Genomic DNA, 18,439 nt, shown 5'->3' with positions numbered 1-18,439 from the left:
TTTTTATGTAATTCTTTTATGAATATAGCAATCTTTTTATTTTATTTCCAATTCTCGACCCAAAATCATAATAGTTCACATGCATAAGTCAAGTACTTTGAAAAGAAGATCCAAAAAACACAGTGATAACTTCATTTTCAAATTGAGAACAGTGAATTCATGAACAAAAACGTGTGGATCGATATGAATATTTTATTTGGAGTAGTTAATGATTGTGATTAGGAGGGCAAAAGTTTTATTTGTATTTATATTTGAGATATTGTAATAAGTGATGTGTATAAGATTTTGCTATTTTAATTTTTAATTTTAATTTTTGCTTTTATTTTCTTTAATAAAATAAAAAAAAAATGATAAGCGGATCCTGTGCCAAGCTTGGACATGAGATGATAAGTGGGCTTCTTTTGCAGGATTTGGCGGTAGGTTTGAGTTAATCCGGCGGTGGGCTTTAGAGAGAGAGAGAGAGAGTTAGTGTGGGAGGCGCCATTGAACGGTGGCCACACTGCGGGAGGCGCGACGCAAAAGTGAGCCTTGGCGCAAAGGGGAGAGGGGATGTAACACTGCTGAGAATGGATGGAATGAAATAGTAGAATAGATGGGAAATTTTGTAATGCTTTCTTTGAGGGAAAGCGCCTCCAGACATAGAGATGATAAAATAGGATTTTTTGATTAAAGATTTCTGATGCTCTATCAGGTTATAGGTTCCAAACATAAAGGACTCTCTACTGGCCTACTGGGCCACAATGGCCTTACATACGGACTCAAATGGAAATAAACTGACCCAGGCGCATGGCCTTTTACACTGACTCAAACAGCTAAAACACAACAAGATAGTCGTGTACTTCCCCTCTCTGAATCAAACACAGAACACACACTTCACTGCTTCTGTCGGTCACTTCGTCCATAGCTTAGGGTTCACTTCCAGCTTCACGCCGCCGTGCCTTTCTCTACCATGTGATCTTCTCAGTTGGCCGGCGTTGTTACAGGGGAAGAGGAGAGAGAGAAGCTTCTGAGCACACTTTCATGTTTTTTGAAATCCAGAGGGAAAAGTAGAAGAAAAAAGTAAAAAAAAAAAAAGCCGGCTGGGGTTGTATACTGGGAGTGCTCGGAGCTCCCTTTCAATACTGTGATACTTACCTTATTATATAATGCATTCTTGCACTTCCGTGTCTTTGGACCTTGTAACTCTCTCTCTCTCTCTCTCTCTCTGTATTATATGCATTAAGATGTTTACTCTCAATTTATATCTGTCTTTTCTGTGTTTGGTGCAGATTTTTCACTTGGGTTTTGCTAATAATTCGAGTTTGAGGCCTTTTAGAAGATCAAGACTTTGTCTTTCTCAGGTGGGTTGGTTACTTTTCCTTCCAAATTTCAAGGCACTGCATTCAATTCATTGTAACATTTTATTTGTTTGTTTGCTCAGAAAAGTATTGGAAAAAATATGCTTAACGTAATATATATTTTCCTTCGAATTACCCGAAGTCCACTTATAGAAACTCCTTACCGAGTGCCTGTGCATCCCGGGACTGAGTGCCGTGCATCCCGGGATTAGTCTGGGATTAGTCGGGATGTTGTTCCTGGACACCCGGTGCCAATAAAAAAAAAGGCCATCCAATTTTAATGTTTGTTGTTTTGGAAGGCCGTAACAGTTCGGGGACTGTTATTAATATATAAGGGCTAAAATATGAATCATTTGGGAGAATGTAGGTGTCCCATGAAAATTGGATGTTTTCATTGCCCTCTGCTATGCATAGAGAAAAATTGTACACAGTATACTGTGAGCGGGAACTTTCAAAAGGATGGAAAACATATATTGGTTCTTTAGCACAATTATGACGATGGTTTCAACATTTTTGCGGCGTACATTTGAGATGATGGATTTGTACCTTCAGAACTTGTAAAATGAAAACAGACGTTCAATTTGCATGGTACAATCAAAGGGGCCTTATTTAGTTCATAAGTTTGGTCGTCTTCCTAATGATTTGGCAATAAAAATTTCTAGTCTTGATCCTGAATTTTATCAAGCCAGTGTGTCTAGGGATGATAAAATTCATGATGAACAACACTATTTCTCACATTTTACAGCTCATTTATCTATTGAGAGTCGTCATTTTCAAAATGCATGTATTTCAACTTGAAGGTTTAAACTAACATGTAATATCTGTCCTGCAGTTCTAATGAGGTACTGTTGAAATCATCATATAGGGGTAAGTTCTAAGGCACAAGAATTGTGGGATCGTTAAAGGGAATCATTTTAAATCAGGCACATTTGGATAATATTTTACTTTTAACTGAAATTGTACAGGTGATGAAGCTTTTATATTCTAGTGGCAAATGAGTCAAAAATTTGATAATGTCCTATGTATTATATTAATTTTACTGCCCCCGGGGGGGGGGCACTTTAAACTTAGAAAAATTATCAAAAGTTGAGGCATTGTGCTAAAGGTAAACCGATAAAGAATAGATTGCAATCTAATTGTTGGTTTTAGAAGTTTCTTCACCGCTTGCTGTTTAGGTATCCCATTGTCCAAATCTCTTACTTGAGGCATTTTAGTACAATGTGTTCTGCACCAGCCCTTAAAGACAATATTCCCTGAGTTCTTTTGGTTGATCCCTTTATAAGGAGACTTTGATTGCAGAACATTTGCAGATCTATGATAATATGCCCTAATGGGATGTCGCATTTATTAGATTGGCCTGATAGGGAGTTGGAGTTCTTTTCGTTGTTCTTCAACAAGTTGTATTCCTTTAGGTGGAGAAGAGGTGGTAACGATCATGTATGTTTGATTCTGTATAAAAGACAGATCTTCGAGGTTTTTTTTTTTTCTTTTACTGATCCGAAAAAAAAAAAAAAATTTCTTCAATTCACTTATCCCTTAAGTTGGGTTTTTATTTCCTTGGTAGTGTATTTGAAGAAACAGCCTTTGAGGTTAGCTTTTTTGCTCGAATGGCCCACATGGGTAAGATCTTAATGATGCATAACTTGACAAACAGACATGTTGTAGTAAAGACGTGGTGTTGTATGTGTAAACAAAATGGAATAAACATTGGTCATCTTCTGATACACTGTGGTTTGGCTCGAAACTTATGGGCTGCGATATTCAACACTTTTTTGGATTGAGTGGGGTTGTTGGCATGGTAACGGAATCCTTTAGTAAGTTGTAGAAATTCAGAAGTTTGGAGTACGGTCTGTTCGTGCTTGATACGGTGAATTTGGCAAGAACACAATGCTTGAACTTTGGAAGGCTGCAAGTGATGGTGACAGAGTTAAAAGCCATAATATTTAATTACCTTTATGTTTGGATGGCTGCTCACAACAGCTCCCAACTGTCTAGTCTTTTAGATTTCAAAGGCTTGCTCTTTTCATTTTTCCTTGCTAGTTGAGTGTATCCATTTGAATGTCTGTCGTGCGTGCCCCTTTGGACTTTCAAGAAATTGAGTTACTTGTACAAACTCATTAAATCTCTCTCTTGGTAATTCGTTCGTACTTGTTGTATGGTGTATTTGGCAAGAACACAATGCTCCAACTTTGGAAGACCGCAAGAGAAGGGTGACAGAGTTAAAAGCCTCGATTACCTTTATGTTTGGATGGCTGCTCACAACAGCTCCCAACTCTCTAGCTTTTTAGATTTCAAAGATTTGCTCTTTTCATTTTTCCTTGCAAGTAGGGTGTATCCATTTGTATGTTTCCCATGCCCCTTTGGACTTTCAAGAAATCGAGTTACTTATACAAAATCATTCTCTAAATCTCTCTCTTGATAATTCCTTGCAGGAAAGAGGCATCATAAAACCAGAAAATAGGCACGACAAGGGCACTTTTACAGAATACAACAAGTTAGGCACCAAGGATGATCTTCTAATTTCCCATTCTCCTGTAGCCCAGCAAGATAGCCTACCTCCTTTAGTTAGTGCATTGAAAGCTTCAGCTGAACAAAAAGTTGCCAGCTTTCACTTCCCTGGGCATAACAGAGGTCGTGCTGCCCCACCATCATTAACTCAAATAATTGGTTTAAAATCATTTTCCCATGATTTGCCTGCGCTTCCAGAGCTTGACAACCTGTTTTCTCCTGTGGGGCCTATTTTAGAAGCACAAAGACAAGCAGCCAAACTCTTTGGGTCATCAGAGACATGGTTTCTTGTTGGGGGTACGACTTGTGGAATACAAGCAGCAATAATGGCAACTTGTTCTCCTGGAGAATTTCTAATTCTTCCTCGGAATACCCATTTATCTGCTATATCTGCCATGGTATTATCTGGTGCACGACCCAAGTACATCATTCCTCAGTATGATTTTAAATGGGACATCGCCGGAGGCGTGACTACATCACAGGTGAGTTTCATGTACATGCTTACAGCATTGTTAGCATTGTAATCTTTTCAACTTTAACCCCTAGGTGTTGGCTCAAGTGGTAAGGACCTTGGTCTTGGTGGTTTACTCCCTCCATGTCTATGATTTGGTGCAAACAATTTCTAGGGACCATCGGACTTGTGATTTTTTCCCTTGAATTCTCCAAGCCACACTTGGAGAAGCCATTTTGTTAGAGTTAGAACTATGGTGATGGTGTAATATTAACAATGAAGTTTTTTCAAGGGACCAAAACAAAATTTTTATACTGGCATTTTCTTTTTTGTCTTTTGTTTTAGTAACAGTAAGCAGCCATTTTGTTACTAAAACTATACTTATTTACGGATCAAGGTGGCTGTTTTTGCAGGTAGAGCAAGCAGTCAAGGAGCTGGAGATGGAAGGTCAAAGGGCAGCTGCAGTATTTATCACTTCCCCCACATATCATGGTATATGTAGCAACTTGACTGAAATTTCCCAGCTGTGTCATTCCCATGGTATTCCTTTGATTGTTGATGAGGCTCATGGGGCACATCTTGGATTTCATCCCCAGCTTCCCAATTCAGCCCTTCAGCAAGGAGCTGATCTTGCAGTACAGTCCACTCACAAAGTTTTATGCTCTCTCACACAGTCCTCAATGCTACACATGTCGGGGAATATGGTAGATCGTGAAAGAATATGTAGATGTCTCCAAACTCTTCAAAGCACTAGCCCTAGTTATTTGCTTTTGGCATCATTAGATGCTGCTAGATCTCAATTAAGTGAAAATCCCGATACTATTTTCAACAGAGCAATGGAATTAGCCTTTGAGGCTAAATACTTGATAAAGGAAATACCAGGCATTTCAGTGCTTGACCTTGCAAGATTTTCTAACTTTCCAGCCATTGATCCTTTGCGACTTACTATTGGTTTTTGGCAGCTTGGTTTGTCTGGTTATGAAGCTGATGAATTCTTGTGCAGAGATCATGGGATCGTTTGTGAACTTGTTGGGAACCGATCTAATACTTTCACAATCAACCTTGGAACTAGTAGAGATGATATTCAGATGCTTATATTAGGAATAGAGCATCTAGTAGGAATTACTGCACCGATTGATGGAGAAAAAGGGTATGGGGAGTTTGATGGTTATACACCCTTCGCAGATATCAAAATGAGTCTGATTCCCAGGGATGCCTTTTTTGCAAGTAAAAAGAAAGTCGGTATAGGAGAGAGCCTTGGGAAAGTTTGTGGGGAGCTTATATGTCCATATCCGCCAGGGATACCGGTTATGATCCCTGGTGAGGTTATTACAGAGAAAGCTTTGGAGTATCTACTGGATGTTAGAAGCAAAGGTGCTGTTATAACTGGAGCCTCTGATACTTCCCTATCTTCTATAGTAGTTTGCAATGTGTAGTTCATTACTGAGTAGATGTGCATCTAGCTGCCAAATCCTTGCTTCAGCTTAAGGTAGTGGCCGGGCACATGAAGCCGGGAGTACTCTCGTGTAGCATGTATGCGCATGCCCGCCACTGATACTAGCAATCACCACCACTATAAATCTATACCTTTTTCCATTAAATCTTTTGAAGAGCGTTGGAGAATGACTTTCCTTTCCCTTTTGAGTATTGGCCCTGATTTTTACAGCGTCATCCAAGGTACTTAACCAGAAATTAGGTAAATGAAGTCTGCCCGAAACTTCGTTACATGAGAGGTACGTGTCACTCGTGCTTCATATTTCTGGTACTTTATGACATGGCTTCACTTTGTTGGGACCAATTTATCGAGGCATGTTTGCAGCAATGAAATCTTGTGTTTTTCTTTTTTCATACCCTTGAAGCAAAATGAATATTGTTTTCATGTTCGTTTATTCACAGCACTTTTAGGAATTCTCTCTCTTCTTTTCACATGATGGAAGTATTTAGGAGGGGAATGGTCCTTAAGGGAGGATAACATAGTGATCCCAGATTTGGTGCACGAGGCTGGTGCTTACTCTGTAGGGGCGGGTTTGAAGGGTCCTGGCTTGGAGAGATTCCCTGACATAAAAAAAGAAAAAAAGAAAAAAAAGAAAAAAAGAAAACATAGTGATCCCAGTACATTTGTTACCCTCAAGGTACATAAGAAGGGAGGAATTACTTTATTTCCCGTGGAGTGATATTATTTACTTTAGATTTTGTTATTATCAATCATATGTTTTGATGTGACATATTTTTATTTGCATGTCTATCACTTAAATAAACATTTTAAGTGGTCGTTTTACATTAGCAGCTGTGATTAGGGATGTAAAGATTTTGGATGAATTGGGCGACATAATAGCATTTTGCTTTCCTATAACAGGTACATCTGTTCTCCTTAAGTTACATAAGAAGGGAGGGATTACTTCATTTCCTGTGAGAGCAAGGCAGTAGTTTCTGGCATAGTTTTGAATTCCGTTCTGTTTCAGCCACGATCGGAATATTCCGTTTCTGTGTAGTATCCAATTCACTATATTTCCATTCTGTTTTGTTCTAAATTCCAGCCCATTTTGGCCCGTTCTGGTCAATTTCGATCATGTCGACTGCAATTTTGCATCTTGGACTATATTCCGGTTTGGACTGTTTTAATGGCAGATTTGTAATTTTTTCTAGTTTGGATGACATTTTTGTAAATTCTAAATCTAGAAGACACTCATGTAATTTTAAAATCAAAAAGCCATTTATATAATTTTAATCTTTTTGGAATATTAAATATCTCTCTCTCTCTAATAAATCTCATTATTTTTAATAATTTCTCGACTCTTATATAATTGTGATCTTTTATGATATTATCTTTTAACCCCATTATCTTTATATTTTATTTTAATGTTTTCAACATATATTTATTTTGAGAAATTTTAATTGCAGTCCTGAAGTGGAGACTGTATGTGCAGACACATTATTAAATGAGAGAAAACATTATTTTAGGAGGGATAATTTTGTAATTTCAACAAATTTTAAAGTTAAAATAGCCTAGGCCTGCACATGCAGTCCCCAAGTGGAGACTGTACCTAGCATTGCTCATTTATTTTATAAATCTTGAATTTTTCAATATATATATATGTATACATACATACATGATACATAGTTATGTACGCGTATTTATTTCGTTAATTATCAGTTTATATTTTTAAATATATATTTATATATAACTAATCCTGGAATGGTACACACCAGTATTGAAATATTTTCGTTCCAAACTTAAAATTGCATAAAAATTGTCTACATGCTCAGAAAACAAACAAATACATAAATAACAAAATGAAAACAAAAGCTGTACTAAAAAATAACTCCTTAATTACTCAAAAATTTATAATAATCATACATTGTTTAGAAAATTCTTTAATAATACTTAAATTGCTATGAAAATTCAAAACATGATCTCAAAACTTCTTAAAATAATTGACTCTCCATGAAAATTAAAGTTTGGCCCAACAAATTCTAAAACTTATGGCCTGAAAGAATTATTGTTTATTCTCCAATGACAAGGGTATATCTTGAAGCAAAAACAATATAGAAGAATAGCCCTGAAAAAGCTTGAAACGGGTTCCTCAACTCAACTCAGTCACCGGTTCTACCCAAGTCTAGGTCTGTCTTCATCTCTCTTGTTTTCTTAAGTACTGCATGCGCAGCAATCTCTGAAATATCCGTTTGTTTTGCCTGAACATAGCAAGGTAAGGGGTGGAATCCATGGTACCCTGCTGCAAGTTTACCATGTCACCTGGCTTGGATCAAATTTAAGAAGTTTTGCAAATCCAACATCCAATATCAAGAGCAACAGGAGCCTCCTCCTCCATCAGTAAAACCCTTGTAGAAATTCGAAGAAATATTAGAAAAGCCTCAGTCAAATTATCGGGTTAGTACTTGATAAAGAAGTGTTAGATCTACTTGTAATAAAAGTGATTTACATTATGATGTACTAGTTCAAGACATGTTAATTCCTAAGTTTTCTTTTACAAGATTTTTATGCACACCAAACATTTCTATGAGGGTCATATTTTTAAAAGGATGGTGCTAGCGGGCCGCTCAATGTTCACCGTTGGGCATACTGCTAGTTATAAATTTGTTGTTCTTTTTCTTTTAATTTTCTTTTAAGTATTTTTTTAACATTCTTATTCATTAAGAAAAATAAAATATATATATATATATAATTTCACTAATAATTACTTTTTTAACCATTAAGTAAAAAATAATTAAAAAAATTAAAATTAAAATGCTTGAACGGTAAGATTAAGCAGTAAGTTTGAGGATTCCACTAGCATTTTCCTTTTTAAAACCCTGTCGATATCAAAACTTGCATGGAAGTTACCTAGGTGATCCGAAACAGACAGACAAACAAATATATAACAAAATGGAAGCAACAAACAGAACAAAAAACAAAACCTGTACTGATTTTTCAAGCCTTCTCTTCCTATTTAGGGGTGAATATAATATCTATGTAGGGACGGATCAAAAAAATAAACAACCCCTTAACCACTAAAAAATAATTTAAAATAATTGTATGCTTCTTAAAAAACATTTATAAAATATATGTTTCAAGTTCTGGGAAAATTTAGAACATAATCCCAAATATTATTAAACAATTGAATTTTTCTTTATTACGAACTTAATGTCTGGCCCTACCAATTTTTATCCCCGTTTAATCTTTCTTTTCTAGGCTTGATTTTCTTCATTCCCTTGAGTTCTCTTGAATATTTTTCAGCCTCGTTTGCTTTCAAGACTAAAAATTTTGAAAATTTTAAAAATTTTTCATTTTATCGTTACAATTTTTTTAAATTCTTTTACAAAATAAAATAAATAATTCAACTTTTTCAAATCTCAAAATAAAAATAATATTAAAAAATATATACTAATAATATTTTATTCAACTTTTTAACTTTAATCTCAACTCATCTCATCTCTAAAAACAAACAAGGCTAATTAACACTAATGGTATTAAGTTCTTTGTTAAAGAGGGAGCCTATCTATAATTTGTAGTTTTTATTATTATAGTAAATAAACTCTATGTATCTCTAAATTGATAAATACATGGATAATTTTTTTCGCGATATGAATTCTTTTAAAAATTTTCCGAAGTTTAGAGTAGAACACATTTTATTTGTCTATGTTTTTTGTTTGTCGGAAAATTTGTATAATTTTTTTTAATGTTTGAATTATGCACACAATACTATTTGTATCACATATACAACACAAACAGTTTTATAAAAAAAATACATAAAATATAGCCGATTGGTACATCCAAGTTCCAACGTATAATTACATGCACGTGCTGAAGTTTATAATAACTTCTGAGGAAGGAAAATGAGAGGAGAGGAGAAAAGGAAACGGATATGAAAAAGTCAACTTTGCCTCCTCAAGTTGACACTTTTATTTGACCGTTGATTAAAATAATTTTTTTTTATTTAGTGATTGAGAAAGTGATTTTAAGTGTATTGATATATTTTTTTATTTTTTTAAATATATTTAAATATGTTAAAAAAATATGAAAAGAAAAAAAAAAAGTTTTACACCGGGCGATATGCCCAGCGGTCAAAATGGGGCGGCAGAGTAGCCGCACCCAATGGATATTACCAAAACACTGCCGGAAGAATGCATCGCCAAACATAATTGGAGCACATCCCCTCGGGAAGCATGTAGGTTGTCGCTGGTCTCCCGTGCCTTTGAATCCGTTGCAACTTCGAATCTCGTGTGTGAGAGGTTTCTTCCACGGTTCCACCTGATTATCAAGAGATCATTTCGTCGTCGTCATCATCATCTTTATTTCCATCTTTGCGACAATCTGATTCTTATCGAAAACAATAACAACATGGTAATTAGCAAAAAGACATCTCGTTTGGATAGGAAAGCGTTCATCTCATCATTATATATATTTTTTTAAATTTTTATATAAAATAAAATAAATAATTCAATTTTTTCAAATTTTAAAATAATAATATTAAAAAATAATATTATAATAATATTTTATTCAATTTTTAATTTTCAATTTTTTCATCTCAACTCATTATCTAAACGGCACCATAATCTAGTTATCTTTACCTTGTCATAGGAGGTTCTAAAGATGGATTAGTACATGTTTTGAGACTGAAATGATTATTTTGGAAAACTTGTTCCAAATTTAGATAGATTAAGGGCAGGTTTGGGAGTTGGGATGAGATACAAAATTTTTATCTCATCACATCATTACATATTTTTCAAATCTTCATACAAAATATAATAAATAATTTAACTTTTTCAAATTTCAATTCAATTTTTTTAAATTCTAACATAATAATAATACTAAAACAAAACATAAAATTCTCATCTTATCTCCTAAATCTATCCTAATTTTCAAGTGTTTTTTAAAGTGGCAATACTTTTTGGCTTCAATTTGTATTTATTAGATTTGAATGTGAGAGTTGCTTTAAGCCTGTAACTGCAATACCAATAATTTTTAAAGGTGATTTTTAATGATATCTCTGTTTTTGAAGTTCAAAACGTATTTTCCACATGGTAATTTGCCATATGTTATGATAATAGCAAGTACCTTTAACCTTTGTTCTTGAATTGTGATTTACTCCTCTAAATCACAAATTGTGCCCAAAAGTTTTAGGGCAGATTTGGGGGTGAGATGAAAATTTTATATTTTATTTTAAAGTTTAAAATATTATGTTTTAATATTATTATTATTTTGGGATTTGAAAAAGATGTATTGAGATTTGGAAAAATTGAATTGTTTATTATATTTTGTACGAGAATTTAAAAAATGTGTAATGATGAGATGAGATGAGATGAGATGAAAATTTTATGTTTTATCTTATGCCCCAAACCTGCCCTTAAGCTAATACACAGTCAGATTCGAATTCAAAACCTTTATTATAAAATTAAGTGAAATAACCATTTGTTTCCAAAACTTAAACTGACAAAAAAAATATAAATTTAATAATTTATATTTATCTTAACATCTCGAAACTTTTCGTCTAAGCTTGTAATATCTTTAGGTGTGACTATTACATTGAGCTTTTGAGAGTTTATTTTATTTATATACCAAGCATATTACATCAATACAAGAGTGTTTGTACCGATTGTATCATAAGGTAATGTTGTAGAAATGGAAAGTACACTTGCATATTTGATGAGTTATTGTTGTTAATATCTAAATTTTTATTGAATATGAAATATTTTAAATTTAATTAAAGTTTGATTTTAGCCGGCCAAGAGTGCTCTGAGCCAAGCTTGTACATGAGATGATAAGTGGGCTTCTTTTGCTGACTTCGGCGGTAGGTTTGAGTTAATCCGGCGGTGGGTGAGGGAGGCGCCATTGAACGGTGGCCACACCACGGAAGGCGCGACGCGAAAGGAGAGGGGGCTCGTCGGTCTGGGCGCGAAGGGGAGAGGGGAAGAGGAGAGAGAGAAGTTTCTGAGCAGACATGTTTTTTGAAATTCAGAGGGAAAAATAGAAGAAAAAAGTAAAAAAAAAAAGCCGGCTGGGGTTGTATACTGGGAGTGCTCGGAGCTCCCTTTCACTACTGTGATACTTACCTTATTATATAATGCATTCTTGCACTTCCGTGTCTTTGGACCTTGTAACTCTCTCTCTCTCTCTCTCTCTCTCTCTCTCTCTGTAGTATATGCATTAAGATGTCTACTCGCAATTTATATCTGTCTTTTCTGTGTTTGGTACAGAGTTTTCACTTGGGTTTTGCTAATAATTGGAGTTTGAGGCCTTTAAGAAGATCAAGACTTTGTCTTTCTCAGGTGGGTTGGTTACTTTTCCTTTCAAATTTCAAGGCACTGCATTCAATTAATTGTAATATTTTATTTGTTTGTTTACTCAGAAAATTATTGGAAAAAAGATGCTTAACATAATATATATTTTCCTTTGAATTATCCGAGGTGCACTTGTAGAAACTCCTTACCGAGATTCTGTGCACCCAGCAATTAGTCGGGATGTTGTTCTTGGACACCCGGTGCCAATAAAAAAAAAAGGCCATCAAATTTTAATATTTGTTGTTTTGGAAGGCCATAACAGTTCGGGGACTGTTATTAATATATAAGGTCTAAAATATGAATGATTTGGGAGTATGTAGGTGTCCCATGAAAATTGGATGTTTTCATTGCCCTCTGCTATGCATAGTGAAAAATTGTATACCGTGAGCGGGAACTTTCAAGAGGATGGAAAACATATATTGGTTCTTTAGCACAATTTATGACGATGGTTTCAACATTTTCGCGGCGTACATTCGAGATGATGGATTAGTACCTTCAGAACATGTAAAATGAAAACAGACGTTCAATTTGCATGGTACAATCAAAGGGGCCCTATTTAGTTCATAAGTTTGGTCGTCTTCCTAATGATTTGGCAATAAATATTTCTAGTCTTGATCCTGAATTTTATCAAGCCAGTGTGTCTAGGGATGATAAAATTAAAGATGAACGACACTATTTCTCACATTTTACAGCTCATTTATCTATTGAGAGTTGTCATTTTCAAAATGCATGTATTTCAACTTGAAGGTTTAAACTAACATGTAATATCTATCCTGCAGTTCTAATGAGGTACTGTTGAAATCATCATATAGGGGTAAGTTCTAAGGCACAAGAATTGTGGGATCATTAAAGGGAATCATTTTAAATCGGGCACATTTGGATAATATTTTACTTTTAACTGAAAATGTACAGGTGATGAAGCTTTTATCTTCTAGTGCCAAATGGGTCAAAAATTTGATTACGTCCTATGTTTTATATTAATTTTACCGCCGGGGGGGCGGGGGGGTGACGGTTCTGGTCTCTTTGAACTTAGAAAAACTATCAGAAAGTTGATGCATTCTGTTAAAGGTGAACCGATAAAGAATATATTGCAATCAAATTGTTGGTTTTAGAAGTTTCTTCACCGCTTGCTGTTGTCTAAATCTCTTACTTGAGGCATTTTGGTACAATGTGTGCTGCACCAGCCCTTAAAGACAATATTCCCCGAGTTCTTTTGGTGATCCCTTTATACGGAGACTTTGATTGCAGAACATTTGCAGATCTATGATAATATGCCCAATGGGATGTCGCATTTATTAGATTGGCCCATGATAGGGAGTTGGAGTTCTTTTCGTTGTTCTTCAACAAGTTGTATTCCTTTAGGTGGAGAAGAGGTGGTAACGATCATGTATGTTTGATTCTGTATAAAAGACAGATCCTTGAGGTTTTTTTTTTTTTACTGATCCAAAAAAAAAAAAAAAAAAACTTCTTCAATGCACTTATCCCTTAAGTTGGGTTTTTATTTCCTTGGTAGTGTATTTGAAGAAACAACCTTTGAGGTTAGCTTTTTTGCTCGAATGGCCCACATGGGTAAGATCTAAATGATGCATTACTTGACAAACAGACATGCTGTAGTAAAGACTTGGTGTTGTAAGTGTAAACAAAATGGAATAAACATTGACCATCTACTGCTACACTGTGGTTTGGCTTGAAACTTATGGGCAGCAATATTCAACACTTTTTTGGATTGAGTGGGGTTATTGGCATGCTAATGGAATCCTTTAGGAAGTCGTAGAAATTCAGAAGTTTGGAGAACGGTCTGTTCGTGCTTTATATGGTGAATTTGGCAAGAACACAATGCTTGAACTTTGGAAGGCTGCAAGAGATGGTGACAGAGTTAAAAGCCATAATATTTAATTACCTTTATGTTTGGTTGGCTGCTCACAACAGCTCCCAACTGTCTAGTCTTTTAGATATCAAAGGCTTGCTCTCTTCTTTTTTCCTTGCTAGTTGAGTGTATCCATTTGTATGTCTGTTGTGCGTGCCCCTTTGGACTTTCAAGAAATTGAGTTACTTGTACAAACTCATTAAATCTCTATCTTGATAATTCGTTCGTGCTTGTTTTGGTGTATTTGACAAGAACACAATGCTCCAACTTTGGAAGACCGCAAGAGAAGGGTGACAGAGTTAAAAGCCTCGATTACCTTTATGTTTGGATGGCTGCTCACAACAGCTGCCAACTCTCTAGCTTTTTAGATTTCAAAGACTTGCTCTTTTCATTTTTCCTTGCAAGTAGGGTGTATCCATTTGTATGTTTCCCATGCCCCTTTGGACTTTCAAGAAATCGAGTTACTTATACAAAATCATTCTCTAAATCTCTCTCTTGATAATTCCTTGCAGGAAAGAGGCATCATAAAACCAGAAAATAGGCACGACAAGGGCACTTTTACAGAATACAACAAGTTAGGCACCAAGGATGATCTTCTAATTTCCCGTTCTCTTGTAGCCCAGCAAGATAGCCTACCTCCTTTAGTTAGTGCATTGAAAGCTTCAGCTGAACAAAATGTTGCCAGCTTTCACTTCCCTGGGCATAACAGAGGTCGTGCTGCTCCACCATCATTAACTCAAATAATTGGTTTAAAACCATTTTCCCACGATTTGCCTGAGCTTCCAGAGCTTGACAACCTATTTTCTCCGGAGGGGCCTATTTTAGAAGCACAAAGAGAAGCAGCCAAACTCTTTGGGTCATCAGAGACATGGTTTCTTGTTGGGGGTACGACTTGTGGAATACAAGCAGCAATAATGGCAACTTGTTCTCCTGGAGAATTTCTAATTCTTCCTCGGAATTCCCATATATCTGCTATATCTGCCATGGTATTATCTGGTGCACGACCCAAGTACATCATTCCTCAGTATGATTTTGAATGGGACATTGCCGGCGGCGTGACTTCATCACATGTGAGTTTAGAAAATTCATGTACATGCTTACAACATTGTTAGCATTGTAATCTTTTCAACTTTAACCCCTAGGTGTTGGCTCAAGTGGTAAGGACCTTGGTCTTGGTGGTTTGCTCCTTCCAGGTCTATGATTTGGTGCAAACAACTTCTAGGGGCCATCGGACTTGTGATTTTTTCCCTTGAATTCTCCAAGCTGCAGGTGCAGGAAACTCCTTGTCGAGGGCCTGTGGACCCCGGGATTAGTCGGGACCTTTGTTTTCGGATGCCCTACGTCAATCAAACAACGAATCTTTTCATCTTTATAGGCCATTTCTTGCTGATTATAAATTGGTATTCCAATGTAGTCCCGAAATAGAGTTAGAACTATGGTGATGGTGTAATATTAACAATGAAGTTTTTCAAGGGACCAAAACAAAATTTTTATACTGGCATTTTCTTTTTTGTCTTTTGTTTTAGTAACAGTAAGCAGCCATTTTGTTACTAAAACTATACTTATTTACGGATCAAGTTGGCTGTTTTTGCAGGTAGAGCAAGCAGTCAAGGAACTAGAGATGGAAGGTCAAAGGGCAGCTGCAGTATTTATCACTTCCCCCACATATCATGGTATATGTAGCAACTTGACTGAAATTTCCCAGCTGTGTCATTCGCATGGAATTCCTTTGATTGTTGATGAGGCTCATGGGGCACATCTTGGATTTCATCCCCAGCTTCCCAATGCAGCCCTTCAGCAAGGAGCTGATCTTGCAGTACAGTCCACTCACAAAGTTTTATGCTCTCTCACACAGTCCTCAATGCTACACATGTCGGGGAATATGGTAGATCGTGAAAGAATATGTAGATGTCTCCAAACTCTTCAAAGCACTAGCCCTAGTTATTTGCTTTTGGCATCATTAGATGCTGCTAGATCTCAATTAAGTGAAAATCCAGATACTATTTTCAACAGAGCAATGGAATTAGCCTTTGAAGCTAAATACTTGATCAAGGAAATACCTGGCATTTTAGTGCTTGACCTTGCAAGATTTTCTAACTTTCCAGCCATTGATCCTTTGCGACTTACTATTGGTTTTTGGCAGCTTGGTTTGTCTGGTTATGAAGCTGATGAATTCTTGTGCAGAGATCATGGGATCGTTTGTGAACTTGTTGGGAACAGATCTATTACTTTCGCAATCAACCTTGGAACTAGTAGAGATGATATTCAGAGGCTTATATTAGGAATAGAGCATCTAGTAGGAATTACTGCACCGATTGATGGAGAAAAAGGGTATGGGGAGTTTAATGGTTATACACCCTTTGGAGATATCAAAATGAGCCTGATTCCCAGGGATGCCTTTTTTGCCAGTAAAAAGAAAGTCGGTATAGGAGAGAGCCTTGGGAAAGTTTGTGGGGAGCTTATATGTCCATATCCTCCAGGGATACCGGTTATGATCCCTGGTGAGGTTATTACAGAGAAAGCTTTGGAGTATCTACTGGATGTTAGAAGCAAAGGTGCTGTTATAACTGGAGCCTCTGATACTTCCCTATCTTCTATAGTAGTTTGTAATGTGTAGTTCATTACTGTATAGAAGTGCATCTAGCTGCCAAATCCTTGCTTCAGCTTAAGGTAGTGGCCGGGCACATGAAGCCGGGAGTACTCTCGTGTAGCATTTATGCGCATGCCTGCCACTGATACTAGCAATCACCACCACTATAAATCTATACTTTTTTCCATTAAATCTTTGGGAGAGAGCTGGAGAATGACTTTCCTTTCCCCTTTGAATATTGGCCATGATTTTTACAGCATCATCCAAGGTACTTAACCAGAAATTAGGTAAATGAAGTCTGCCAGAAACTGTTACATGAGAGATACTTGTCACTCATGTGCTTCATATTTCAGCTACTTTATGCAAGGCTTCACTTTGTTGGGTCCAATTTATCGAGGCTTGTTTGCAGCGATGAAATCTTATGTTTTTCTTTTTTCATACCCTTGAAGTAAAATGAATATTGTTTTCATATTCGATTATTCACAGCACTTTTTAAGAACTTCTCTTTCTTTTCTTTCCACACGATCAAAGTATTTAAGATGGGAATGGTCCTTAAGGGAGGATAACATAGTGATCCCAGATGCGGTGCACGGAACCGGGGTTTACTCTGCAGTGGTGGGTTTGAAGGGCTCTACCTTGGAGAGGTTCTCCGACATAAAAAAAAAGAAGAAAAAAACATAGTGATCCCGGTACATTTGTTACCCCCATGGTACATAAGGAGGGAGTAATTACTTCATTTCCCTTGGAGTGATGTTATTATTTACTTTGGATTTTGTTATTATCAATCATATGTTTTGATGTGACATATTTTTATTTGCATGTCTATCACTTAAATAAACATTTTAAGTGGTTGTTTTACATTAGCAGCTGTGATTAGTGATGGAAACATTTAGGATGAATCGTGCGACAGAATAGCATTTTGCTTTACTATAACAATTAACAGGTACATTTGTTCTCCTTAAGTTACATAAGAAGGGAGGGATATTACTTCATTTCCTGTAAGAGCAAGGCAGCAGTTTCTGGCATTGTTTTGAATTCCGTTCCGTTTCGGTCATGACCGGAATATTGCATTTCGGTGTAGTATCCAGTTCAATACGGGCTCGTTTATTTTCGGAGATGAGATGAGAATAAAGTTAAAAAGTTAAATAAAATATTGTTAGAATATATTTTTTAATATTATTTTTATTTTAAAATTTTAAAAAATTAAATTATTTATTTTATTTTGTATTGAAAGTTAGAAAAGTTATAATGATGAGATGAAATGTTTTCTCAAAACAAACAACGCCTACATTTCCATTCTGTTTCGTTCTAAATTCTAGCCCATTTCGGCCTGTTCTGGTCATTTCGACTGCAATTTTGCGTCTTTGACTATATTCCGTTTTGAACTGTTTTAATGGCATATTTGTAATTTTCTCGAGTTTGGATGGCATTTTGTAAATTCCAAATCTAAATGGCACTCATTTAATTGCAAAATCTCAAAGTCATTTATATAATTTTAATTTTTTTGGAATATTAAATATGTCCCCTCATTCTCTCTCTAAAAAAATCTCATTATTGTCAATAATTTCTCAGCTCTTATATAATTGTGATCTTTTATGATATTATCTTTTAACACCATTGTCTCTACATTTTTTTTAATATTTTAAATGTATATTGATTTTATAAATCTCAAATATATATATATACACATACATGATATATAGTTAAGTATACATGTATTTATTTTGTTAATTATTATTTTTTGGATAATCGTGGATGTTCGAACTAACTTGCGAACACCTTAACTAATCCTACAAGGCTTTGAAATTAACGAACAAGTAAATTTCAAGTAGCCTTAAGAGGATTTGAACTAGTGACCAGTGGAGATTAGTTAATAGTTATGTTTTTAAATATATATATACACACAC

General features: G+C 35.6%; 2 protein-coding genes across 2 annotated transcripts; both read left to right on the top strand.

Moving 5' to 3' along the window:
• Positions 1 to 825: 825 nt before the first annotated feature.
• LOC108990709 (arginine decarboxylase-like) lies at positions 826 to 7,042 on the top strand. Its single transcript, XM_035690920.1, has 5 exons — positions 826 to 1,178; positions 1,269 to 1,340; positions 3,770 to 4,327; positions 4,710 to 6,029; positions 6,653 to 7,042. The coding sequence occupies exons 1-4, from the start codon at positions 1,146 to 1,148 to the stop codon at positions 5,730 to 5,732; spliced, it is 1,686 nt and encodes a 561-aa protein (XP_035546813.1). The 5' UTR covers positions 826 to 1,145; the 3' UTR covers positions 5,733 to 6,029; positions 6,653 to 7,042.
• A 4,481-nt stretch (positions 7,043 to 11,523) lies between these two features.
• On the top strand, positions 11,524 to 17,197 carry LOC109004765 (arginine decarboxylase-like). Its single transcript, XM_035690921.1, has 4 exons — positions 11,524 to 11,891; positions 11,992 to 12,063; positions 14,455 to 15,012; positions 15,537 to 17,197. The coding sequence occupies exons 1-4, from the start codon at positions 11,859 to 11,861 to the stop codon at positions 16,557 to 16,559; spliced, it is 1,686 nt and encodes a 561-aa protein (XP_035546814.1). The 5' UTR covers positions 11,524 to 11,858; the 3' UTR covers positions 16,560 to 17,197.
• Positions 17,198 to 18,439: the final 1,242 nt, after the last annotated feature.

The sequence above is a fragment of the Juglans regia genome, chromosome 6, assembly GCF_001411555.2.
Source record: "Juglans regia cultivar Chandler chromosome 6, Walnut 2.0, whole genome shotgun sequence".
Lineage (NCBI taxonomy): Eukaryota > Viridiplantae > Streptophyta > Magnoliopsida > Fagales > Juglandaceae > Juglans > Juglans regia.
This window is presented reverse-complemented; position numbering and strand designations above follow the sequence as displayed.

Bases quoted from the DNA above. Each gene is read 5' to 3' on its own strand.
- LOC108990709 (XM_035690920.1), top strand. From the start codon at position 1,146: ATGCATTCTTGCACTTCCGTGTCTTTGGACCTT. The intron at 1,179-1,268 runs GTAACTCTCTCT...TGTTTGGTGCAG, and splicing joins CTTCCGTGTCTTTGGACCTT to ATTTTTCACTTGGGTTTTGC. The intron at 4,328-4,709 runs GTGAGTTTCATG...CTGTTTTTGCAG, and splicing joins GAGGCGTGACTACATCACAG to GTAGAGCAAGCAGTCAAGGA.
- LOC109004765 (XM_035690921.1), top strand. From the start codon at position 11,859: ATGCATTCTTGCACTTCCGTGTCTTTGGACCTT. The intron at 11,892-11,991 runs GTAACTCTCTCT...TGTTTGGTACAG, and splicing joins CTTCCGTGTCTTTGGACCTT to AGTTTTCACTTGGGTTTTGC. The intron at 15,013-15,536 runs GTGAGTTTAGAA...CTGTTTTTGCAG, and splicing joins GCGGCGTGACTTCATCACAT to GTAGAGCAAGCAGTCAAGGA.